The sequence below is a fragment of the Vespa crabro genome, chromosome 9 (genome assembly GCF_910589235.1).
Source record: "Vespa crabro chromosome 9, iyVesCrab1.2, whole genome shotgun sequence".
NCBI lineage: Eukaryota > Metazoa > Arthropoda > Insecta > Hymenoptera > Vespidae > Vespa > Vespa crabro.
Window position 1 is genome coordinate 8,212,773 of NC_060963.1, and position 26,686 is coordinate 8,239,458.

At 34.2% G+C, this 26,686-nt stretch overlaps 3 protein-coding genes across 6 annotated transcripts in view; 1 reads left to right on the forward strand and 2 right to left on the reverse strand.

Moving 5' to 3' along the window:
- LOC124426528 (polypeptide N-acetylgalactosaminyltransferase 2) overlaps positions 1–7,615 on the reverse strand; it is a 97,307-nt gene extending 89,692 nt beyond the window's left edge. For 2 of the 4 annotated variants that reach the window (XM_046968289.1, XM_046968288.1), the window contains exon 1: positions 7,228–7,361. Coding sequence is in view for 1 of the 4 variants with exons in the window: in XM_046968287.1 (XP_046824243.1) it covers positions 7,228–7,317 (90 nt within the window). In the remaining 3 variants the exon portion in view is untranslated. Of the gene's footprint in view, positions 1–7,227 lie in introns of all 4 variants that reach the window. The other 2 variants (XM_046968287.1, XM_046968290.1) reach the window with 2 other exon arrangements.
- Positions 7,616–8,155: 540 nt separating this feature from the next.
- LOC124426463 (cubilin-like) lies at positions 8,156–24,539 on the forward strand. Its single transcript, XM_046968183.1, has 53 exons — positions 8,156–8,287; positions 8,355–8,484; positions 8,557–8,730; positions 8,810–8,863; positions 8,965–9,105; positions 9,180–9,283; positions 9,342–9,489; positions 9,558–9,800; positions 10,014–10,326; positions 10,494–10,816; positions 10,933–11,289; positions 11,356–11,509; positions 11,650–11,840; positions 11,921–12,428; positions 12,506–12,731; positions 12,818–13,135; positions 13,228–13,388; positions 13,477–13,809; positions 13,896–14,389; positions 14,473–14,865; positions 14,936–15,203; positions 15,286–15,549; positions 15,616–16,127; positions 16,194–16,395; positions 16,482–16,853; positions 16,939–17,135; positions 17,192–17,343; positions 17,419–17,607; positions 17,726–17,907; positions 18,012–18,230; positions 18,314–18,463; positions 18,533–18,608; positions 18,692–18,797; positions 18,888–19,047; positions 19,126–19,329; positions 19,394–19,467; positions 19,602–19,849; positions 19,919–20,119; positions 20,185–20,320; positions 20,434–20,767; positions 20,853–21,035; positions 21,118–21,274; positions 21,349–21,526; positions 21,606–21,842; positions 21,929–22,091; positions 22,164–22,378; positions 22,496–22,576; positions 22,652–22,716; positions 22,870–23,113; positions 23,184–23,346; positions 23,473–23,717; positions 23,813–23,924; positions 24,392–24,539. The coding sequence occupies exons 1-53, from the start codon at positions 8,217–8,219 to the stop codon at positions 24,418–24,420; spliced, it is 11,154 nt and encodes a 3,717-aa protein (XP_046824139.1). The 5' UTR covers positions 8,156–8,216; the 3' UTR covers positions 24,421–24,539.
- On the reverse strand, positions 24,478–26,300 carry LOC124426466 (uncharacterized protein DDB_G0284459-like). The gene is made up of 3 exons (XM_046968193.1): positions 25,909–26,300; positions 25,670–25,819; positions 24,478–25,568 (listed from the first exon to the last, which is right to left on the reverse strand). The coding sequence occupies exons 1-3, from the start codon at positions 25,911–25,913 to the stop codon at positions 24,668–24,670; spliced, it is 1,056 nt and encodes a 351-aa protein (XP_046824149.1). The 5' UTR covers positions 25,914–26,300; the 3' UTR covers positions 24,478–24,667.
- Positions 26,301–26,686: the final 386 nt, after the last annotated feature.

Sequence of the window (26,686 nt, forward strand, 5' to 3'; positions counted from 1 at the left end):
ATTAGCCTTTGCGACCTCCTCCTTCGGAACTATGACCTTAATTCCTATCTATTCGCATATTCTCGCATGCATGGCATACGTCTACGAATAACGTCGACGAGATAAAAAAAAAAGAAAAAGAAAAGAAAAGAAACTTTAAGCAAAAGAAAAGAAAGATCTATTTTTCTTTTACATCTCCTCTAGTCACGTCAGTGAAAACTCGAATAAAACTGTTATGTAACACAATGCAAACGTAGGTATTAGTTAATTCGAGACGTCATACCTTTAACGACTATGAGAAAATAAAGGACGCGATTTATTTTGATTGTTTTTTAGTTATTTATGGAAAATTCTACTAATTTTTTGCTCCGACTAGATATATACGTTCGTTGGCTTAACAAAGACTGGCACGATAAATCTCTTCGCTTGTGAGAAAGGTTAAAAATTAACTCGGTCCATGCCACCGTCATTTATCACGATCTATGCATCCACAGTTCATTGTCCAAGACGAATCTCTCAGGAAAGAAAGATCGTTGCGTGAAACGCACGAGAAAGACTCTAATTTCACTGAAATTATTGCGGTTCTTCCTTTAACGTATGTAATATACTTTCTTTTTCTACTCGGTCGCTCGGTCATTATAACACACAAAAAAGAGAGAGAGAGAGAGAGAGAGAGAGAGAGAGAGAGAGAGAAAGAAATATGTACTAAAAGTTTCTTCATCGTATCTCGTAAATGATCACTTTCTAACTATTTCGCGATTAAAAATAACGTTTTCTAAACCATTTGCAATGAAAATTTAAAACTAAGTAAAATCTTTCACGATAAATGAACGAATTTAGAATCTCTATTAATAATAAATGTCCAATAACAAGCGAATAACGTAGAGTACTTTCAAATTTTTCACATCTCTCGACGCAGTTGGGAAATGAAATCTGCGATCAAAATGAAGAGCTCCCACTACAATTATTCTGGATTCCTCAGAGATTATTCTAGCTGTTGAGGTTATTGCAACGAGCAAGTAGAACGCGCATACGTTACCCTTCTCGTCGAAAGTCAATTATCTACACTTCTTTCCGTACATATTAGTATCTTACCTGAAACATAAGAAGAAAAAAAATAAAGGATTTACCACAAAACATTTGTTCAAGAAAATAGTAAAGGATATGGTAGATTGGATATAGTATAGGAATATCTACTATAACAAATTCGACTAGAAACTTTTCGGTGAAACTTCGGAAACTACATGCGTAGTTGTCCTCAAAACCGATATTTGCGGTCGTCGAAATTCGTGAAAGAAAAGGAGAAAAATAAAAAAGAGAAAAAGTTTTTCAGTAGATACGACCGCAAGAAGAAGATCCTATTTAATTGTGATTCACGAGCGTAAGAACGGTTGGAGACGAAGAGAATAAAATTAAAAGGAATAAATAGTGCGCAGTGCGGTATTCGGTGCATTCCCGGAGGTGCTTACACATACACACATATACATTGTTATACAGATATACACGTACGCACTAAGGCGCATCCCCTGTTTTTACATTGCTTTGAACCACACCACCGCCTTAATTTTCTGTCCTTCTTTCTCTTTCTCTTTCTCTCTTTCTCTCTCTCTCTCTCTCTCTCTCCTTCTTTCACAAATAGCACACAGTGAAACGAAAAGACTCACGACGCAAGAAACTTTCGTGTGGATATCACGCAGGTATTTCACCAGGAAAAATATTTTCCTACCAAAGTTCATCCCCTCGATCCCGTGACTCCTTATAATCCTCCTCTTTCCTTCCTTTAAATACGAGAAACAAATGTTGCATAAATCTACGAACGAAAAACTTCATTTCGACAACTGATCCTTTTTCTTTTTCTTTTTTTTTCCTCTTTCTTTTTTTTCTTTTCTTCATTTTTTCCTTCCCTTCTTTTGCTTTTTACATTTACAGAAAACGCCTTCTCAGAACTGTGTTACGTGGGTTCCAACATCGAATACTGGAATAAGAAGAAAAATTCAGACGTATCTCTTTTGATATAGCCAGAAAATATTTCTTCCGTTGAAAATCTCTACTCGTCCGACGAAAATGCTGCTTGTTTATTCCGCAAAAAATGAATATACCTTCGTATTCTCTTTACGTTAAATAATACAGTATGTTTTTAAATAAATAAAATAAATAATTTTAAAAAATATATATATCTTTAAAATATATATATAAAGCTACATATATATAAAGTTACGATATTAAAATATGGAAATATTATAATCGAATGAAAGTACTCAAAAGGGAAAAGATTAACGATCTTGATGTTGGTAAAAATGAAAGAGAAAAAAAGATTTGTTACTCTTTAAATCCAACACTGGTTTGTATTACTCCTTCCTTTTGGTCACATGGAAAACTGACGAAAAATCTGCGCGATACGTGACCACAAATGTGACCGACTCATTACACCCTCGCTAACGCCATACTGGTGCGTACGATATAATCGCGCATGCTGTATCCCTGGGAAACGAGAAAACGTTTGCTCACTAGCAAATCTCGTCTGGGTAATCAGACCAATTACGTCGAAATGTTGGCATACGTTTCCTAGAAACTGTATATACGTTTATATACATGTATGTTGACTATGCTCGAAGAATATCGCCTTCTTTTTTATTTTTTTCAACTTCATGATAAATAGTAAACACGGTCACCAGTTAAAATAAGAATAATAATCCTTAGAAAGCTTGAAAATACAACCGAGTTACATAGTTAATATTGCTTTCAAACTTTCATGAACAACTAGAAAATATCTCGTACTTTTTTTTAGAGTAACATTAATTATTAAAGATACCGCCTACTCTTATTATTCGCTTTTACTAGTAATTTTATGATCATTTACGACTCGCTTTTGTCAAAGTTCTACTTTCTTCGTATTTGTTCCGCTCCATAGAATTAAAAAAATACTCTTTAAAATACTCTTTATTTGTTATAATACATTGTAAATCAGATAAAAACTTTATTTTATCGATCAAGGTAATTTAAAGTTAAAAGATCATATCATCATCGTCGCATTGAATGTCGAATCAAAGTTAAAATCAAATCATTTTTGTCTACAAAGTAAAATTTCTTAAAAATCTATATTATTCGCGAATAATTTGGGAATGCTCTCAAAACGGATACATGTAAGAAAATCGATAATGTTTAACTACCAGCATGTAAATTAAGTAAATGAGCTTTCTGTGGGCTCCTTTTGGTCTTTTACCAAGTGTTGAATTCGGCTCCGAACATATTCCGCAATACTACTACGTTCTTCTATTAATCTTCTGTCATTCATCTCCGCCGTTAGACAAAGCGGTGCTATTACAATGCCGAGCAGAATTTCAAAGTGTTCGTTGGACGGGAAAGCTGGATTCGTATCGATCTTGTTGTACTCAGATATTAATAAACGTAACAATTTAAATTGCATTTTGTTTGTCCAGTTGCAATAAATTTTTTTTCTTTTTTTTGTTTAATTGTTTTCTTTTTATTCTTCTCTTTTCTTTTTCATTTGTAAAATTATTCCTCGAAAAAATACAGAGAAAATATGTTCAGGGAAAGAAAGAAAAAAAAGGAAAGAAAAAATGGATCGCGTGGTGAGAGAAGGATTATAACAATCGCGAATAATTCATAAATCTCCTTGGACAAATCAAGGCGGTTAGTATAAATTTATAAGGAGAAGCGGGAAAAGGAAAATAGAAAAGAAAGGGAAACTACGATTAAACCGTGTGCCAACGCTTTGCGTTAATTAGTCCGGATTTCTCTTGGTCCTCGAATAATACCTTTGTCTTTCTATATCCTCGATAAAGTGGTCCGTGGTGCTGGTTACGTGTTGTACGTACGTCTACAAGAGTGAGAGTGAGAGAGAGAGAGAGAGAGAGAGAGAGAAAATCTCCTTTATCCTCCTTTTCTTTTTTATTATTTCAAACAGTTTCTCACCAGGATTCCAAGCTAATTCTCTCTCGATCTCTTTATCTTTTCATTCGAAACATATGGAAAACGAAAAAAGTCCGAAAGATAAAAGAAAAAACAGTTAAAAGGCTGTCAAACGCTAAGCCGAAGAAAAATAAATAAAAAATTAGTGTCATTTCTTATTCCTATTTCCTTTATCGCTTTCACGTCCGTTCGTGGTCCTTCGAATTTGTCAAGGGTCAAGAAGAACATATGTGGATAAAGCTTACGCAGAGTTTTTACAGATATATCTATTACCAACACATAGATGAAAGAAAAAGCACATAAGAGAGGCGATTTTTGAACAAACATCTTTTACTTCAAATATTTATTTTTCCTTTTGGTACGAGAAAATTTCTTTTCTTTCTTTTTTTTTCTTCTTTTATTATTTTTTTTACATATTTATAACCGATCTTCGCAACCTTACCAACTATAGATCTGAAACGAATCGGGAAACTGGAATGACGCTCATTTGAAACCGGTTCTGGAACGGTTCATCCCTATTTTCCGAAAAAACACGAACAACTACGAGACTATAAAGAAATCGGTTTGACAATTTTTTACTCGCCTTTGGATATGTCGTCAAACGAAAAAAAAAGAAAAATAAAAGGAGAACAAATGAAGAAGGAGAAATCAAGGTTTTTCAGAAGAAACGTTAATTACTCACTGAATTTATAGTAAATAATGTTAATTACTTACTGATCTAGACACAACATCATACAGAAACATAAGACACTTATAATTACTTCAAAATGAGATAAAGTGACATATAATTGATGTAACAGTTAATTGTAAACGCATAACATTGTCGACATCAACGACGTAATCGTCATCGAAGTAGAAGCAATGAGTGAGAGCAACGTCGATTGTGGCTTTCGAGTTTAATGGCCAAATCGTATTCGGCACGTTAACGCGATTAGTTCGCTCCATTAGCGCGTCAACGCTTAAAACGTTGCACCAGCGTACGCGATTCTCGACGATAGAAAGTTGTTCACGATGCCAGAAATTGCTTCAAAATCGTGCTAGAGTGTACGATATTGAAAACGAGTGATGATTCGAATGGACGATTGTCAAACGAGACAATGATCGACGTTATATTCTAAAAATCATGTTAAAAATAATATTAGAATACAATTTTCCTTTTTTTTCTCTTTCTTTTTGTTATTCTTCATGCTTTTATTTACTTCTTTTAAGTAAACGAGTAAGAAATATTTTCTAATCCATAGCGCCCATCGAACGATAGTTCCCGAAGAAATAGAATAACTTTCACCTCGCTTCTAAAGTGCGATTATATCAAATTCACGTACACTCGTACGAACTATTCCACTGGATCTTCTTCTAGCTCTCGATTAGAACGGGTTTTATGTTTATATATACTACATGTATCTATATGTATATATATAATATAGATATAGATATCTTTTTTTTTTTTATCGAATTATGTAACTTTTATTACGAAAACCAAATTTAAAATCGAATTTGTATAAATTATTTTAACAAACGCATCGATTATCGTAATAGCTGGAAGGAAAATTTCAATATTTTTTATTTGACTCTAAAATCGATTATCCTGAAAAGATATGCGTGAGAGAGAAAAAGAAAAAGAGAGAAAGAGAGAGACAGAAAGAGAGAGATAGAAAGAGACAGAAAGAGAAAGAGAAAGAGATAGAAGTACACTTAAGCGACTCAGATAAACACGCGATCGTTCGCACGCAACGCAAGAACTCGTCTCGAACTGGTTCGTTTCATCGAACTCTTATACCGGACGTTTGTCCGACCGAATTTCATCTTCGAAGAATTTTTTGTCGATTATGAAATAAAAAATATATATCTATCATTAAGATTCGTTCATGACAACTTTTATTTCGATAAGAGTACGAATATTTAATTGCTATTGTCTATCATAAAATGTATTATTTCTTTTCTATTTTTAACTGCAATTATTGACGGGTATTATATACTTTTCAACTCGATCTTTGTAAAAGTACACATAAAGATTATGTTAATATCTCCTTCGATTTTGATTCAATGCAATAATTGACTCGTTCGTAAGATTTAAATGCAATCGGAACAATATAATCCGCGTTGACTGCATTAAAAACTATGGAATGAAAACGAAAAATAAAAGAAAAAGAAACAATTAATTAAATGAAATAAATAGTTTGGTAGAATTGTATGAAACATACACATTGTATATAATATCTCGTTAATATTTTGAAACATAATCCAATCATTATGAACAAAATTTCCAATACTTGAGAAAACCGATAACCTTTTATCGTAACAACGTTACAAAAGAATTCGCTTGTTATACGGCTCAATTTTTCACGACTAATTATGCCAGTACTGTGATCGGTTAATTAATAGGCAAGTTACTTCGCTTCGACTCCAACTATTCGCTTGAGGATAATACAATTGCTCGTAAATGTGAAGTCGGTATAATCTACAAAACAGGAAAGAGAAAATCGGAGGGAGGGGGAGAGAGAGACAGAGAGGGAGAAACTCGACAGTGAACTCAAAGAAATCGGCAGAGTTTAGAAATTTATTAAAAACAAAAGACATTTTGTCTTGTGACTTCCATCGCTTGGAGAATAACGCAAACCAATTATGAAACTGGAAGCAAGCATCTAATTAATATTTTCGCATCAAAATAACAAGTTGTCGTACGAGATAATGACACTACGGTCTTCGAAAAGTAAATTTGAGTTAACTAGATCCACGTAATTACGAAAAATAACTTCATTGGAGATCATCGAATAATAATGACATAGAATAAATCGCAAGATTAAAATAGAATAAAATATAATAGACATGATTTTGATCGATCGAGAGTCGAAGCGAATCAAGAATGTAAATGCACGTGTCACGTACATCGACAAATTCCCATGCATCTTACGAAAACGTGAGAAGGGGATGGTTCATGGATCGTTGTAAAATTCTGAAGATTTCGAAAAATATATAAAAAAAAAACAATCACAAAATGACATTCGTTTTTGGAGGAATGACACGCATAGAGAAAGCAAGGTAGCGTCTCTTTAATAATCGATACACCCTCGAAATTTAAGGATCTGAAAGAAAAGCATCGAAGAAGAAAAAAATAAAAGAAAAAAGAAAAAGATGATACGAAAGAACAATGAAGAAAGATACGTAGGCACATAGAATGTTATGTTTGTAAAATATTTGAATAAATAAATTCATAACTATAAGGTCAACGAAATTCAAGGTTATTGCTATTGAAATAATTACTTGTATGTAAAGATCGTTAGATAGTTTTATCAATGAGAATATTTATATCCTTACCTTGGTATCTCTGGATGTGTGATAATAGTAAACAAAGACGAACATCCAGGCGCATGACAGAAGGAGCACTATTTTCACGTTTCGCCGCATGTTCAAGGGTGGTCGTGTCTATCTCTATCTCTATCTATCTGTCTGTCTCTCTCTCTTTCTCTCTCTCTCTTTCTTTCTCTCGCGAGCGCGAATATCCTTAATCTTTCTCTCTCGTAACTTTATTAGAGACTTTTCTCTCTTTTTTTTTCTCTTTATTTCTCTCACAAAATATAAACTCACGAAAACATGCACACTCGCGGTCGAGAATGCGGCGTGACACCACGAAGAAACACTAAGAACGTGAACCCGCCGGCAGCCGAAGCCATACTGCCGTGTATTGCCGGCGCGCTTCACTGACGCCTCGCCTCATCGCGCCGAGTCGGGAGCTTTCGTCGTTTGTCACTACGCTCCGCCATCATCGTTTGTAACGCCTCCTACCGACATTCCTTAGCGATATCGATTCAACGCGCCAACTTTAAACGTACGAATTTTTCCTCTGCTACTCATTTTTTTCATTTCTTTCCTTTATTCTCTTTCCAAAAACTCCGTTTCCTTTTATCTTTTTTCTTTTCTTTTCTTTTATTTTATTTTATTCTCTTTTTTTTTATTACTTTTCTCGACAAAAATTTTTCTATTATCGTCAATGATAATAAAAAATCTTCAAAATTCATATAAAGATAATTCTAATCTCTCATTAAATTTCTATTTCGATATCTCTTTTGGTGGTTTACGTACGAATTAATGCTTTCAAATAAGTGTAATTCGATATTGGGAGTAATACGATAAATATCTTCGAAAAAACGCCCACTCGATTGGAATGAAAAAGATAGTAGTAGTCGGTTTGAATACCGTGCTTCTCTCGCACAGTCTATCAAAAACGATATTAAACGAAGGATCCTCGAAAACCGGAGAAACGAGATGTTCTTGTGAATATTTGTCACTTTCGTTTATTCAACGAAATGGCTTCAACGAATATTTGGTTCACCTTATTGCTTTATTTTGGATTGGCCTTTGCGTGGATGGACGAAAGGTAAATTTTTCTTTAAAATTTTTAATTAGAAGAATCGTATTTTATTGTATAATTCTGTTTTTCTTAGGCCAGTTCTCGAGGCACAAGATGGTAATTTAATTATATCCAGCGCAAAGGATAGAAATATCACTCTTAAAGTATTAGGGAACGGTTATATCAATGTTAATGAAATTAATTTACTTCACGTCGCCTTAGCTGTAAGCTTACACATTTTCTTGTAAAGCACGGGCAGATGTGAGATTTCAGATTAAAGATTCCCTTTTCTTCAGGCTCAAAATGCAACACGTCTGATGGAAAGATTGAAAGCTGGGTATCTCGTTCAAGTGGATAATAATCTCGCAAGGCTAATCAATCTCGTTGAAGGTCCTACAGGTTTACAAAGGAGGATTGCTATGTTGGAAGGAACGGGAGGAAATAGCTCGCGTTTGCCGATTAGACGATTGGTAACATGATAGATCTTCATAGCGAAGTTAATTATAAAACGATTTTCTCGACAAATTATTTTATATAAATTGTTTACAGCCTTATTCGACAGACAATTTAACGAGAAATAGTATACGTCGTACTAATGAAAGAGTAAGTATCAAATTTCACTGATAAACGAGAGAATATTTTCATCCGATAGTGATAATTAAAAAGCAAAAAAAATTTTTTTTACAATTTGTTAAAAATTACAGATACGAAGATTGGAAGAGACAGTGAGAGAAATCGAAAATAAGCTGAAAGAAAACGCTTGTCAAAGTAATCCTTGCGGAAATGGCGGCACTTGTCAAGATCTTTACGAAGGATATCAATGTCTATGCCCTTCTAGTTGGGAGGTAAAACGAATAATAAATAGGTCTTATGATCTTTTAATATAATTTTTATATCGTAATTATAAAATTTTGTTCAGGGACCTAATTGCATGACGGACGTAAACGAATGTGCTAGATATCTTGGCACGGATCTCGGATGTCAAAACGGAGCAACTTGTTTCAATTTGCCTGGATCTTATAGGTATGTAACATCGATTTACTCTCCTACCGCTCAATTTTAAAAATACATCGGTGTTTAGATGCGATTGCCAAACTGGCTGGTTTGGACTACATTGCACAAAAAAGGACTCCATCTGCAACAGGGAAAACTCTCAAGAACTTTGTGGACACGGTATATGTATCCCTAAACCTGGAGTCGTCACTGGTTACATCTGTCTCTGCGATCAAGTATGTTGAAAAGTTATAAAAAAATTTTACTTATATCTATATTTTTATAAAACTCAATTTGTCTTGAGGGATGGGAAACCGATGGCAGGAATCCAGCTTGTACAAGAGACGTAGACGAATGTGCGGCGAAACATCCACCGTGTTCCGTAAACCCTCCAGTCACCTGTTTCAATGCACCCGGTACATTTTTCTGCGGTGCCTGTCCTCGAGGTTATACCGGAAATGGTTATTACTGTACTGACATCGACGAATGTTTGGAGGATAATGGTGGATGTAGTACCTCACCTCGAGTACAATGTATTAACACAATGGTAAAGATCGATTTATATAATCAAAATATTTCTCGAATTATTATTTCAATCGAATTAACATGACTTAAGGATTCCTCGTTAGTTTCACAATATTCTACAAGTTAATTCGGGAAAGCTAACGAAACGAAATCTTTTTGTAAGAGAAATCCTTCGAAATCCCTTTTAAACCGAGAGCTTAAGAAAAAGAATGTAGAGTCGATTATCGTTACGCAGGGATCAAGGGTCTGCGGTCCATGTCCTCTAGGATATCATGGCGATGGAGTCTCCTGCATCTATGTTGGTCCTTGTAGGATTAATAACGGTGGTTGTCACCCGTTAGCAACCTGCATCGAAAATCCTGCACTTACCAGCTCTTACGTGCAGTGTCGCTGCCCAGCAGGATACCAAGGCGATGGAGTTGGTCCGAACGGTTGTCAGCCTGCAACTGAAATATCGAATAATTCATGCGTTAATCATCCTTGCGTTCACGGCACGTGCGTTTCTACTTATCATGGATTTCTCTGTAGATGCGATCCTGGATACACAGGTACCTATATATTTGTCCTTTATATGGAATTAATCTGTTTATCTTAACGCTTTGAACTTTACAATCATTTATTTGTTAAAGTTTGATGTCACAAATATCGTACATATCGTTTAAATAAATAATAAACGATCGGACGACATCACGAATAATTCATTATTATAACACAGGGACAACATGCAATACTCAAATCGATCCCTGCTCGCCTAATCCTTGCAAGAACAATGGAGTCTGCGTTGTCACCAGTGGTGCAGTGACCTGCAATTGTTCTAGCTCTTATACAGGAAGCAGATGCGAGACGCAACGACAAACTTGCGGTGGTGTATCTCGAAATCCTATCGGCCACTTAGAGTTTCCTATTGGTGGGACCACTTACCAACATGGACTCAGTTGTGCTTGGGTTTTGGTGACCAATTATTCTCAAATCCTGAACGTTACCTTTACAAATTTTAACTTGGAGGATTCTACCGACTGTAAATTTGATTTCCTTCAGGTAATAAATACTATGATAGTTCCTCGCCAAATAGATAGGAAATAATATAGATAATTTATAAAGTTATTAACAGAGCTAATAACTTTATATTAATAAATATTATATATTTCTTCTAGATACACGATGGTAGAAATGCTGGTAGTCATATGATAGGCAGATTTTGTGGTAACACTTTACCCAATAAAAATGGAAACATTGTTTCATCTCACAACGCATTGTATTTTTGGTTTCACTCGGATAGTACCGTAGCACACGAAGGATTCGCTTTGCATTGGAATACGATCGACCCGATCTGTGGTGGAACTTTTGAAGAGGATTATGGTACAATAACGTCACCTGGTTATCCGGGAAGATATCCTCCTAACAGAGATTGCTATTGGCATATATCTGTAAAAGAGGGAAAAAGAGTACAATTACATTTCGGACAACTAATGCTCGAAGAACATACTACATGCGAATACGATTATGTCGAAGTTTGTATCTATTAATTTTTAGATGAGATCATCGATAAATAGCATGCTAATTTTCTTATTTTACAGATTACAACATACAATAATGAACCTCTAGGTCGTTATTGTAATCATAGTCGGCCCGGACCTGTCATTGCACCTGGAAACGAAGTTACACTTTACTTTCACTCAGATGGCTCAGGTCAAGATGCTGGTTTCCAAATTCATTATTCAACAGTAGAAGGTAACTATTTCCAAAAGATACATATAACATATATTTTTAACATATGTATATGTGTTTATATATATATATATATATATATATATATATATATCCCAGTCCAGAAAAAATGTCTACATTTGGAAAATAAATCTTATATTCAGGTATACCTGGTTGCGGTGGTATTTTTACTTCGAATGTTGGCTCGATCCATTCTCCTGGTTCTTTGTCATCCTATCAAGCAAATATAAATTGCGAATGGAAAATACAATTACGACCTGGTGAGAAAATACAGATCACTTGGCAGAAATTCAGTCTTGAAGAATCTACTAGTTGTAATTTTGATGCGGTCGAGGTAATCATATGAATTTACTTATTTATATCAAAATAAAGAAAATCAGGATTACAAATAAGAGGATTTAAAATTTTTTTTAGATTTATGATGGAGATAGTACAAATTCTCCATTAATTGGTAGATATTGCGGCGATATCATACCGCCGACTCTTAAATCGAGTTCCAACAACATGGTAATAATATTCACGAGTGATTGGTCCTTCGAAACGGAAGGTTTTTCCTTATTTTACGAAGTCATATGCGGCAAAGAATTTACCGATGAAACTGGTGTCATTACCTCTCCCATGTATCCAAATTCTTATCACCCTATGAAAACTTGCATCTACGAAATTATCCTTCCACCAGGTAAAGCCATCATTCTCACTATCCTCGATTTGGATTTGGAAGGAATGGGCAGTGATTGTTATTTCGACTCTCTCGAAATTTTCGACGGAGATAACGAGAATGCCACTAATCTTGCCACTCTCTGTAGCTTCACATCATCCGAATCATTTTATTCGACGTACAATTACATGTACCTCAAATTTACGAGCGATAGTAGCATTCAAGGTCGAGGTTTTAAACTTAATTACACCTCTGTAGATCGGAGTAAGTAAAATCATTATATAGACATTTTTATTACTTCGATCGAAAATAATTTCAAAATCGTCACTTTTTTTCTGAAGGATGCGGAGGGTTGTATAGAAATCCTAACGGAATTATTCAATCACCTGGTCAAGACAGTAATTATGAAAATAACGAAGAGTGTACCTGGATAATCCAGGCACCTCCAGGATATGTGGTCCAACTTAACTGGTTATCGTTCAATCTCGAATATCAAATACGTTGTAGAAACGATTACGTTAGCGTTTATGAAAATATTTCGAAATCGGAAGATAGTCACTTAGGAACGTAAGTCAATCTCTCAATATCATTTAATTATTATTAGATTATTCGATATAATGATTCATTATCAAAGTTATTTTTATTCGTTTTAGTTATTGTGGCAATAATAAACCACCTATACTCACTTCTCGAGAACGAACGATGGTGATATTCTTTGAGACCGATTCGAGCATCACACTAAATGGATTTATGGCTACGTACATCTTTGTCGATGTTTCCAAAGTTTGCGGTGGTTACTACGTACAGCAAAGTGGCGTTATCCGATCTCCTAACTATCCAGGAAACTATCCACGTTCGAGGGAATGCGTATGGGTTCTCGAAGCACCCAATAGACAAAGGGTTACCCTTATAGTCGATACCTTCGAGCTTGAAAGTCATGAAAACTGTATGTTCGATTACTTGGAGATAAGGTATAAAGCAATGAAAAAACTCTTTTTTATTTTTCACAAATTCCTTTTCTTTTCTTTTCGTGAAATACAAATGAACTATTGACGTATTTTAGAAATGGTGGTTACGATAATTCACCTTTGATCGGACGATATTGTGGCAGTGATATACCAAAACAAATTGTCAGTCAAACGAATCAGTTATATATCAAATTCGTATCTGATAATTCACTAACGGAAGCGGGTTTCAGTATCGATTGGGATAATACAGCAGAAGGTGAGTTGTAACGTACAAAGAAAAATAAATGAACTTTTCCTTTATAAATATTCCTTTGAACTTTTTAAGTAAAAATGATCTATTTTAGGATGTGGTGGAACATTAAGTTCCACTAGAGGCGATATTATATCACCGAATTATCCACAAGCATATAGCCGAAATGCCGAATGCATCTGGAGAATCGCTGTTGCCGCAGGCAATACAGTAAAGCTTGTTATAATTGATCTCGATTTGGAAGATCATGCAAAATGCAGATACGATTATGTGGAGATATCCGAAGGCACCTCTCGTACACGAAATGTCGAACGATATTGCCATACTCATCCATCGATTATAAATACAAAATCGAACATAGTGACCATTCGTTTCCGTAGCGACTTTACCATATCCGCTCGTGGTTTCCACATTAAATATGAAACCGGTATTGCGAATTTTCATTTTCGTTAAAGTTACTGATATTGATTAATTCCATAAAATTTTTCTGAATGAATCTTATTTTTTTCTCAGTATGTCACAACACGGTACGCGGTTTCTGGGGCGTCATAGAATCACCTAATTTCCCGAACAAATACGAACACTCGATAAACTGTAGTTGGATAATCAACGCACCAATCGGTAACAAAATTAATCTGACGTTCTCTCATTTCAATTTGGAACAAATCGGTGAACAAGATAGTTGTCATTACGATTATCTCGAGATAAAACAAGGTTCAAACAACCAATCCAATAGCGAACTCGGCAAATTTTGTGGCTCGGACAATCTTCCTCCAAAAATTCACTCAACGGAACATCAAGTTTTTATCAATTTCTTTACCGACGATTATGTTACCAACAATGGCTTTCGATTGGAATGGTTGGTCGATGGTTGTGGTGGACATTTGACTAGACCTTCGGATATGTTCACCTCTCCGGATTATCCAACACCATATCCGCGGTCAGTTAGATGTGAATGGCTAATTGAAGTCGATTATATGCATAGTATCGAAATTACCTTGCACGATGTAAGTCAAGAAGAAAGATAACATTCATTGGAATGGAACAGAGTTTAATATTTCCATCTTAATTGGTTGTTTTTTATTATCAGGTCGACATTGAAAATCAACAGATTTGTGATTACAACTCCGTAACGATCTACGGAGGGGAAGATGAAAGTGCACCAAAATTAGTTACTTTATGTCATTCCAATAAACCGCTTATCTACACCAGTTCCGGTAACAAAATGTTCGTCACGTTTGATGGGAACCCCTTTTACTCTTCTCGCGGTTTTAAAGCGAGCTACGAAAGCATTCCTTTGAGATGTGGTGGAAGATTTACAGTGAACTCCGGCGTCATTCATACGACCAATTATCCCCTCAATTACCCGCATAATCAAAATTGCGAATGGTTGTTACAAGTTGATAAAAATCACGTGGTGAATATTACCTTCGAGGACTTTGATATCGAGGATAGCAGAAACTGTACCGACGATTACGTAAAAGTATAATAACAAACATGATCTCTACTTTTAAAGGAATTCATTTCTATCAAACTTCTATTATTTTCTTTAGATATTCGATGGACCCAGCAAAGACAATTACTTGATGGGTACTTACTGTCGAAATCAGCTTCCTCCCTCTTATGTTTCGACGGGTAACGAAATGTTAGTTGTTATGAGAAGCGACAGTATAATATCTGCAAAAGGATTCAAGGCCAGATACAAAGCAGCATGCGGTGCTCGTATAATCGTGAAGGACCAAGGCTTGCTCACAGTATCCAGCGGTAATATGAATAATGATTTATTCAATTGTACTTGGATACTCGTAGCCGAAAATCCTGGTAAGTTAGCAAGTCTATGAAAAATAAAATAATTTCCTTCAACTTTCAAGAATCTGTTCACATTTGTTCGATTCGTTTACAGCCGATCACGTGACAGTATCTTTCACGCACATGGATATCAATCCGTTACAATTTTATAAAAACATGATTGAAGGAGACCCGTGTTCCATAGAATATCTGCAAGTAATCGAAGGTGAATATATGGATGGACCTGTTCTTGGAAAATGGTGCAGTAACAAAAGTCCTCCACCTATCACGAGTACTGGAAGTGCTCTCACTATTCATCTATATGCGAAAGTAAAAGGATACAGTGATTTCTCCGCTATTTACAGTGTCTTAAATTCTGGTGAGTCATAGAACATTTCAAAATCTTTCGAGTTCGTTAAGATTAATGAAAATGATCTTTTCTTAGCTTGCGGCGGAAATTATACATCTGAACACGGAACAATCGCATCGCCGGGTTATCCTAATTCTTATCCCCTCAATTCCGAGTGCATTTGGATTTTAAATACTTCGCCTGGAAACAAAATAAGTATAATTTTTCACGAGTTCAATATTCAGCAAAGCGAGAATTGTGACTTGGATTATCTTGAGATTCGCGAGGAGAATGGAATCGGTAAACTGATAGGCGTTTTTTGTGGCCAAGAAATCGATTCAATCACATCCTCCAGCAAACTCTGGATCAAATTCAAAAGCGATACCGAAAGTGCGGCTAAAGGATTCCTTGCCGATTATAGTTTCTTATCAGGAAACGAACTTTCGGGACCAATTGGTCGAATCACTTCGCCTTTGTATCCTCTCTTATACAAAACTCCGGGTACTTATTCGTGGCGAATCACCGTTGAAGTCGGATATGTCATTCAATTGGAATTGAAAGAAATAATTTTAGAAAATTTCGATTTAAGTTGTGAAAGTTCGTTGAAGGTAATTATCGAGATCAACTTAATGCAAATGATGTTAACTATATGATAATGAACGGGATTTTTTCAGATCTATGATGGTTACAATGACGAAGCACCGATCTTGTTGGAACAATGTTCTCGCGTGGCACCTCCACCATTCGAAACTTCGAGTAACATGGTTTACATCGTTATGAAAACTTATTCCGGTGGATTTGGCGATAAATTTGATCTTAACTGGCTTCAAATACCAAAATCTATTATCGATGAAAAGAAAGTAAAGGAAATTAAATGTAAGTCGATTATTCAAAAATTAATCAAATTCGAAAATTAATCAAATTTTACTTTACTGAAATTAACTTTGCAAAATGATTTACAGTCTCGAAATGTAGTGAAGAAGTGGCCTTGACAAACGAGGGCAATAGTAGTTATATATTCTGGTCTCCTGGTTGGCCATATGGTTACGAAGATAATCTTGAATGTTCTTGGATCTTTACTTCACCTCCGGGAACTCATCTTGTCCTTAGAATAATGTCGATAAACTTGGAAGAAAGTTCCGATTGTATAGCTGATTACGTAGCCGTTTATTCGGGAAATGCCATAACTTCAACGGAAAATAGTGTCCTCGAAAAAAAATTGTGTCTCTTCAATGAAACTTGGATCAAGATAACAACGAAAAATGTCATGACGGTCAAATTTATTTCAGACACCTATCTCAATAAGACTGGATTTAAAGCTCAAGTTTACAGAGGTAAGAGTTTTTCAGTTTTTTTTGGGAAGAATTTTCTTTCAATTAAATATTCATTTTAAGTTTATATTCTATTGTTAACGAGTAGAATGCGGTGGAGATTTAACGGGACCAAACGGAGTGATAGATTTCAATAATAAAACTATTATAAGTGGATTAAGTATTTGGCGTTTCTCATGCGAATGGATCGTCACCGTAAGACCTGGTAAAACTATACAAGTTGAAATCCATGATTTGACCACGTTAGAAACACAGAATAATACGTGTAGATATAATTATATTATGGTAAGGACAATTTAACTTTTAATAAAATACATTTTTTAATGTCGCTTACTTTTCAGTTGAAAAATGGAGGAGATGCTTCTTCTCCTTTATTAGGAACTGGAAAATATTGCAATGACATAGTAACTGGACCTTTAGAAACGATCGGAAACAAGCTTTACGTTCGAGCTGTTGGTCGTGCTAAAAATCTAATGTTTAAATTAACATATAGGTAAAATATAATTATTCTTTTTTTCTTGCGAATGAATTATCATCGCAAGATCGTTAATTATAAAAAATTTCTCAGAGAAATGAGTATGAATTGTGGCGGTGAATTCATCTTATCGAATGAACAGAAGGATATAGAGATCAGTACTCCAAATTATCCAAACATTCCACATCCTCATAGCGAATGTGTTTGGAAGATCATGGCGGTTAACGGAGAAAAAATTTCCATTCATTTCATAGATAGATTTGATTTGTCTTCCAATATAAAGTAAGTTTCCACTTATCATAATTCAACAATTATAATGCATTTACGATGATGAATTATATATATATATATATATATATATATATATATATATATATATATATATATATAATTATTTTAGCTGCGAAAATGAATACGTTGAAATAAGAGACGGTGGAACGGACAGTTCGCAATTATTAGGACGATTTTGCAAAGACATAGCACCTAGCACTATGACGACGAAAGGAAACATGATGTATATACATTTTTATACTGACGTACCTGATCCAAAGAATGGTTTTAAGGCTGTCATTGTATCTGGCGGTAAGTCTTGTTCTTAAAGCTTCCTATATGTATACACATATTTATCATTTATTTGATTTATTTCATCGAGAAAACTTTAACTCAATAATCAATCAATGTGATAGATATGTGTGGTGGTATTCTGAGAAGTACGCAAGGTACTCTTAGTTCGCCAGATTATCCTCACTCATATCCTAAAAAAGAAATCTGTGGATGGTGGATAATCGGTCCACAAGATCACACCTTGAAAATTCAATTCCGTGATTTGCATCTTCCAACACGGCGTAATTGTAAAACAGCTGATTATGTTGAAATCTCTGAACAAATTCCTGGGAATAAATCAGGTACGTTAACAATCAAATATTTACAAGTTTTTCTAATGTAACCATTTGTCATATTTATTATTAATATGACTATTAATTGTTAGAAGTCGAAATTCTCGGAACATATTGCGGAACTCAACTGCCGAATGTCATTCAGACAACCTTGAACGAGGCCTTTGTCACTTTTCATAGCGACGATCGAGATTACATCTCTTTCAGAGGCTTTAGCTTAAACTTTACATCCAATCTGGAGGGTAAGAGATATTTTAAAACAAATTTTTCTTTTAAGAAAATTACGAATTTATTTTTTTGACCATTTACAGTTTGTGGTGGTGAAATTACCGCATTGAGCGGTATAATAAAGTCACCTGGATATCCAAATGTAATAACACGTTCCAGGTACAAGATTATCATATCTATAAAAGATACAATATATTTTCTAATAGATATATCAAATTTTATATTTACTATTTCTCTTACAGATATTGTGATTGGAGAATCAAACTACCGTTAGGCTATCAAGTAATAGTGGAAATTATAGATCTTGGTGCCGTCGATAAATCTTTTAGAAACAGCTATACATTATCGGTAATTAAAATTTTGCAAAGAATACTTTCTTAGTAAAAAATCAAAAAGAAGAAAAATAAGAAAAAACGAGATATTGAAATTTCTTTCTAGTTCTACAATGATTTCCAATTCAAAACAAAATTTAAAACGCTAACGGATAATACAGATCTATCGCAAATTAAAAGTAGTAGTAACACACTGATGATCAATTATTGGGCTCCAACTGGTTACAGAGGTTTTAAACTTCTATACTCGGCTGCTGCACCTGCTCGTATGTTTTTAATTTTCAGAAAAAAAAGAAAGAAAATAAAATTTTGTTTATCCTTCATTAATAATCGAAACGTTTCAGCTTGCGGTGGAATACTTACCGATATACAAGGTGAAATAAAAGGTCCACCTGCTCCTTACAATATGTCCGCGTACTTATGTGTATGGCTGATTAAACCACCGGAGAGTTTGATCAATTATGGTAATTACACAGGATTAACACTGACCCTGAGAATCACTGGCGTTATTAGTGAATGCTACAGCTATACTTCGATTAGTATCACAGGTAAGTAAAATGAAATGTCATTAATGAATCGTCAAAGTTTCATTCGTTATTTTTTTCTTTTTAGATATTGGTAAAATTTGTGGTAACATAACAAAACCAAGATACCTGAGAAGTCCATTGATCGAGAACGAATTGAAAGTATTTATCTCTGCCTCTCTCTCTCTCTCTCTCTCTCTCTCTCTCTCTCTCTCTCTCCCTCCCTTTCTCTCTTAAAATCACGATCTATTCGATTCATTTGAAAGATCTAATGAATCTACATTGACGATTCACAGATATTAAATAGCAGTAGTTCGAATATAAAAGGAATACAATTTAATGTAACGTATCAATGGCAACCTTGCGGTGGCATTCTCCAGGGCCCATCTTATATATCTCACATTATAACTTCTCCAAAGAATATTTCTTATCCTATAAATTGTGCCTGGCATGTAAAATATACGAACATCGGTGAAATGATAAATCTTTCCTTCACCAAATTTGATTTAGTTAGCAATTGCGAAATTGCTTATATTATAGTCAGGTAAACGATGCCTTTTTTTATTTGAGGAAATAAATATTTTCTTTTTTCTCTTAAAATAAATACTTTCAGAAATGGCGGGCCAATGTCACCGAAAGTTGGTACTTTCTGTGGAAATGTATTACCGGCTGATATCTTAAGCAGTTCGAATCAACTATGGATCGAATATTATGCATCAGCAGCACCTAACGAATTCGAAATCAAACTTCAATTGGCCAATCATGGTTGCGGAGGTGCTTTACGAGATTTTAGCAGAGAGATTGCTTCTCCTCAGTAAATATCTTTCTTCTTATACTAATCTACATAGAAAAAAAATATGACATATTTATTTTTTTTAGATTCCCGAAACAATATCCAAACAATGCGGAATGCACATGGGAAATAATGGCGAATAATGGTTATCATATAGAATTGAGCTTTGTAAATCGATTCAATTTGGAAAGCAGCACTAATTGCGAAAAAGATTACATACAGGTATTTTTCAATTCTCCAAATCTTAGATACTTACTTAACTTCAAAATCGTTTTAACTTTGATCGTTATGAACAAAGGAAAGTTTCAAATGTTGAAAAGTCAATAATATCGTAGATATTTGATTGGAAACCAAAACATAATATTATTTATGGAAATTGGACCGAATTGGGTAAAGTTTGTGGAAGAGATACACCACAACCGTTTACTTCTACGACGAATCGAATGAAAGTTATCTTTCGTTCGAATGAAGCCATACAAGCTGATGGTTTTCGCGCAATTTGGAACGAAAATTGTGGTGGTGTCTTCACTGTAACCGAAGAACGAAAAATGATCGTATCACCTGGATATCCGAACGACTATCAGCCTAACTTAAATTGCAATTACACTCTCATTACCGATAATGACCAGGATATCATCGTCCAATTTCTTGAATTTGAGATCGAACGAAGTAAGCTAAGCAAAAATAAACAACAATATGCCAGCTAAATAAACTAATGTGTTCTAAAACTTGTTTTGTATTTCATGTCGGGTAGTTTGTAATTTCGATAATTTGACCATCATCAGTCAGGAATATTCATTTATGCCTTTGAAAAAAGAAACTAGGTGTGGCAATGACATGCCACCTATACAAAGATCAGCATCTCGAATGGAGATCATTTTCAAAACGGATGCATACATTCAAAGGAATGGTTTTGTATTCACTTACTTTATAAATAGTAAGTTGAATTGATAATTATTACAATTTTGAATCGTTATACATGATTAATAATAAAATGAAATTTTCTATGTTAATAATAGATTGTGGTGGGGTGATAAACAAACCAACGGAAATAAAACCTTTAATGAATGAGGACAAATATTTTGATCATATAAATTGCACTTGGTTGATCCAAGCTCCGAAGGATGACAGCATAGTACTTCGATTTGAAAAATTCGTCACGGAATCTACCGGAAGGTATGGACAATTTTAATCCATTTTTCTTTCTCTTTTCTCATAAAACATGTACCCAAAAATTAATTTTGTTTAAGCTGCTATTATGATTACGTTGCTGTTTATGAGAGCGAATTAATCGATTCGGATAAATTGATTGGGAAAGTCTGCGGCAATTTAACCAAAAATTTACCCGTCTTCAAAACTGATTCAAACTATATGGTAGTGAATTTCGTTGCTGATCATTCGTTGAGTTACGAAGGTTTCATTGGGAAGGTAATAATTTATTGTAAAATCATTAAAAACTAATCGAGTTCTATCAAAATGAATAATAAAAAAATGACAAATTTTTCAGATCTTCTTCGGTAGTAGTCCTGCAGCTGGCTGCGGTGGTATAGTGAATCTAAGCAGTGTCGCATCAATGAGTTTTAGAACTCAGAAAGGTGCAACGTACAAATCGTTCGAAGATTGTCATTGGACGGTCTTGACTACAGCAGGAAAAAATATTAAGTTGACGATAAATAGTATGGATATTAGAACCAATCCAAGAAACGATAATGTTACTGAGGGATGCCCCAACGATTATCTCGAAGTAAGATAATCGCTTTTTTGTCATCGATCTATTCAAATATAATGATTTTTTACACTTTCGGAAAGTTAATCCATTATTATTTTAAGATTCACGACGGGGCAGGACAATTTGCGGAATTATTGGGTAAATACTGTGGAAGCTTACCACCTCCAGTAATAATTGCAAGCACAAACAAACTATGGATAAGATTCTTCAGCGACGGTACTGTTGAAGGAGCCGGAGCAATCGGAACTTTAGAAGCTCTAGATTGTAAGCAGTTTCTCGTGTTTATCAAATCGATTAAACTAAATAATATTCTTACAAACTGATTCGATTTTCCAGCACCTTGCGGATTGACTTATAGAAAGGCTAATACAACGGCCGCTTATATAACGTCTCCTGGATATCCCAACTCGTATGAGCCTGGTATTCGTTGCCGTTGGACTGTAGAAAATTCTAATGAATATAGTGATCTAATGTTAGTTAGATTATTGGAATTTAATATGACAAATTCAAAAAATTGCGAGGATGAATATCTAGCGATCTCAGATTCCGAAGTAATTGAATTAGAAGCTAATTAAATATTTCTTCTCTCTCTCTCTCTCCCTCTCTCCCTTTCCCTCTCCTCCCCCCCTCTCTCTCGATGACATAACTTATATTTTCTTTTCCAACAGAATCGAAAATACATCGATCATGGATTTGGTGAGAATTTGATTTTCTCTGGCACACATTCATATGGAATAAATATCGAAATGGTATGGTCTATCTATACTTTATTGATACTTTGACGTTGAATCTTTTCTTTATATTTTTTTTGCTTTCGTTTTCAGGGAAGTAGTTATGCCTTTTCGTCATATAAATTTTGCGGAGAAGAAAAACCCTTCGAATTTTATAGGTAAATCAATCTTATCAATAACTTCGTCTACTTTACCTTTCTACGACATAAATGTGTCAATTAGTTGACTGATAAAAATATTTGATATTAATCCTATCATAATCAATCATTTGAAGAATTTAATATAAAAAAAATGGCCTCTTCGCTTTATAGCTCCAGCAAGGAATTCAACATCCGCTTTAAAACATCCTCACGAGGAAAAGGTTTCAAACTGGAATACAGTCTATCTAATTGCAATCGGAATTATACGGCAGATGAAACTCAAGGTCGAATTATTCATCAAGGATTCGTAAACTGCTGGATCACGATCACTACCTTGCCAAATCGTACAATCTCTCTATACTTTAATAATTTCAGACTATACGATCAGGAAGGATGTACGGGTAGTGCTCTACAGGTGAAAAAATATTCACTAATTTAATACAATCACAATCTAACAATAAGAATTCTTATAATCTAATATATAGATTCGCGAAGGAGATTATAGTGGCAATGTTTTAGCCATACTTTGCGGTTTGGAAAGTCCAAGTCCAATTTTCAGTACAAGCAATAAACTCAGTCTACATTCCTGGTCGCTAGAAAATAGTAATTATGAGAGCTATGATATAACTTATGTTACCACAGACGCAGGTATTTAAAAAAAAAAATATATATATATATATATATATATATATATATATATATACATATTCTTAAAAACAAAGAAATGCAAATTTGACTCATACAAGTGTACTTCTGATTTTTTTTACTTTATAGGACGTGGTTGTGGTGGTACCATATTCAATTATGGCGGTACTTTCACTTCGCCATTATACCCAGATATTTATCGAAATAATACTGTGTGTGTTTGGGACGTGAGCGTACCTCGAGGATTCAAAATTTTTCTCAAATTCACAGTCTTCGACATTGGCACCAAAAAAACTTGCGAGCGTAATAACGTGAAAATTTACGATTTCATTAATGGCGGAGAACGTTTGTTAAGAAATACTTACTGTGGAGGGGTAAATGTTTTTTTTGAAATAACTATCTAATAGTAGAATGTAAAGTAATCTTTCTGAACTCGAGCTATTCTTTTTTACTTTTTATATTTCTTTAGGACGATCCAGCGAGATTCGAAGCAGAAGGGAACAGAATTCTCGTCGAATATACTTCGACAATGAATAATATTGGAACTGGTTGGGTTGCAGTTTTTATGGCTCAATCCATTTGTAAGTATAACAGATTTATCGAATTTCGAGACTACATGAATCGAGCCAATTATGAATTATATATTTGCAAATCAGTTTTAAACAATTAACAATTTTCTACGAAAATATTTGATTCAATATTGTTAAAAATTATTAATGATTATAATTATATATATATATATATATATATATATATATATATATTCATTGATTTTTTGTAATTATTTTTATAATCTATTGCGCCTGATGATAAACAATCCTTCATACTTCATCGATAATAATGATTGCGATATTATCACTTGAATATATTGACTATCATAAGAAGCAAAAAAGATTTCTTACTCATAGATGGCATTATCAAATACAATTGTCGGCGAAGTATGGAGAGTTGTCTGTTTCTAGGCGTAATATATGAACAAATAATTACGAAAAATAAATATATAATGAAATGTTTAAAATATGAATGTCATCCTTTGTGTGTGTTACAGCACATCCAATTGAGATAGGTGATTGGTGATTATGGACTTGTATTAAGACTAGAAATTGTGACATTGTAAATAATAACTCAGCTAGATGTATTTTAAACTTGATAATATAATGTAAATAGATTAAAATAAATAACAATGTGCTCAAATATTCATCTTCCCCTTAAATTTCGAGTAGATTTGAATCGATTTCTCTCGAAGAAGGACAAACAATGAAATGATTAAGAAGTCTTTCTCTCTATCTTCTTTTGTCTATCACAACAAAAATCTTGGGGAACTTTAAACATCGACATTAACCTCTTCATCGACATTCTCCTTGTTAAAACAACAATCATGTTCTTCAAAATTCTCGTTTCCTTCGCATTCGACTTTGCCTTCCGACACCAACGTCGATTCCTTCTCTTCTTCCTTATAATTAAACTCTTCTATTTCTCCATTAATCTTATTGTCTACATGACGACTCTTCTTTTCGGATGTCCTATCCTTATCTTTTTCTATATCATCTGCATTAATAGAATCTTCGGCGTTCGATTCCTCTACCTTTTTATTCTTCAAATGTTGACACTGGCTCTTTTTTTTCATCTTCTTGTCAAGCTTAAGCTTCTTATTTGATTTAATTTCTTCCGTGGGATCAATGTTATCCGCATAAATCTTAGACTTCGATTTACTATGAATTTTATTTTTTTCAACCTTGGGATTTTCAGGTTCTCCGCTGTTAATATCGACCATCTTCGATCTTTTCTTTTTTTTATCTTGATTTTTCAATTTTTTCGAATCATGTTCTCTAACAATGTTCTCTGTCTTTATCTCCGCTTTCGTTTCTGCTTCCGTCTCCGCCTCTGTCTCTGACTCCGTCTTCTTTTCCTTCACCTTCTTCTCCTTCAACATCTTGTTCTCTTCTTCTAAATCCCTCGGACGCCTTCTATTATGTTGTTTATTCTTCGAATTTAAATCTTTATTCTTATATTTTTCCTTCGCGTGTCGTACCTTCTTATCATGATCAGTTTTAACTTCTCCATTTTTATTATGTCCATTCTTTGACTTTGTCGTGTGATGCGACTTTTGTGACTCCTTCAATCCATCCAAAGAATTTGGCTCGGAGAAAGAAGAAATCTTTTTCTTCTTTTTCGATTTATCGTGCCCCTTTAAGTCTCTCCCTTCTTTTACTGAAATTTCTTCTCTAAAATGATTTATTAGAAACGAAATGTTTGAGAAAGTACATTAAATACGAAATAAATAAACACAAATAGAAATATTTTCGAAAGATTTAACACAACTTACTTCGATTCGGAATTCACAGTTTCTCTTTTCTTTCTGTGTTTCTCTTGAACACTATTAAAAGATTCAACTTCATCTGACTTCACCTTCTTTCCAAATACTTCTGTAGTCAATATACTGACTATCAAAAGCGTTGTTAATAACATCCAAATCCTATGTTAAAGTATAACTTAATTCATAAAAATAATAAATAAAGATAATAGATAAATAAAAGAAATTAGAAAAATCGACTAATTGCTCACCGCATCTTTCCAAATTCAAATATTCCTTTTCGTTTCTATATTCGATGTTAACCAACAGAAAATGATCATAACAACTGGCTACGTCGCATTCTAGGTGCCCTTTATATCTTGCTCCGCTTCTGCAGATATCTCGATAAACATACAAACGTTCATACGTTCTTCTTACTCGTTTCTCTCTCTCTCTCTCTCTCTCTCTTCTTCTTCCCCTTATCACTCTGACTCTATCCGAGAAACAGATATACTAAACGAAATGAAAATATACGAGAAAATAGCGCGTTTAGATTAGAAGAGGGGAGAAAGTCCTCGAGAAAAGCGAGCATAGTGCGAAGTTCAAACGTGGAAATCGATTTCCAATCGGCCTTGGAACGAGAGAAAATTCACATTTTACACGAACGCGTTTCCTTCCATTCATCGCCTTCTATGCTTCGTTTTTAATATTTCTAAAACTGGATAGAAATTTATCTAATCGATCGATACTAATCGATAAATACTAATCAATTTTTGACGTAAATCGATGACATTCGAAAAGTTGAAAGAGTTTAATTGTAATTAATATACGTTCGAATTAAATTAGAAAATTTATCACATATCTTCGATCGGGTATTTTTAATCAGAACAAAATTTTGTTTTTACCTTTCTCGAATAATCTTTTCAAGATTCGAAATATGTTCATTTCCACTAATATTTTTATGACGAAATTTCATCTTATCGATTTCCTTTTATCGTACCTTGTCAGGTCGTTCCCATCTTCCTTATCTTTTCATCTTCTCAAATGATC

Coding starts and splice junctions, on each gene's coding strand:
- LOC124426466 (XM_046968193.1), bottom strand. Junction 25,569..25,669: donor ACTGTGAATTCCGAATCGAA/GTAAGTTGTGTT, acceptor AAATCATTTTAG/AGAAGAAATTTCAGTAAAAG.
- LOC124426463 (XM_046968183.1), top strand. CDS start 8,217: ATGGCTTCAACGAATATTTGGTTCACCTTATTGCTTTATTTTGGATTG. Junction 10,327..10,493: donor ATGCGATCCTGGATACACAG/GTACCTATATAT, acceptor ATTATAACACAG/GGACAACATGCAATACTCAA. Junction 18,798..18,887: donor GAAACAGCTATACATTATCG/GTAATTAAAATT, acceptor ATTTCTTTCTAG/TTCTACAATGATTTCCAATT.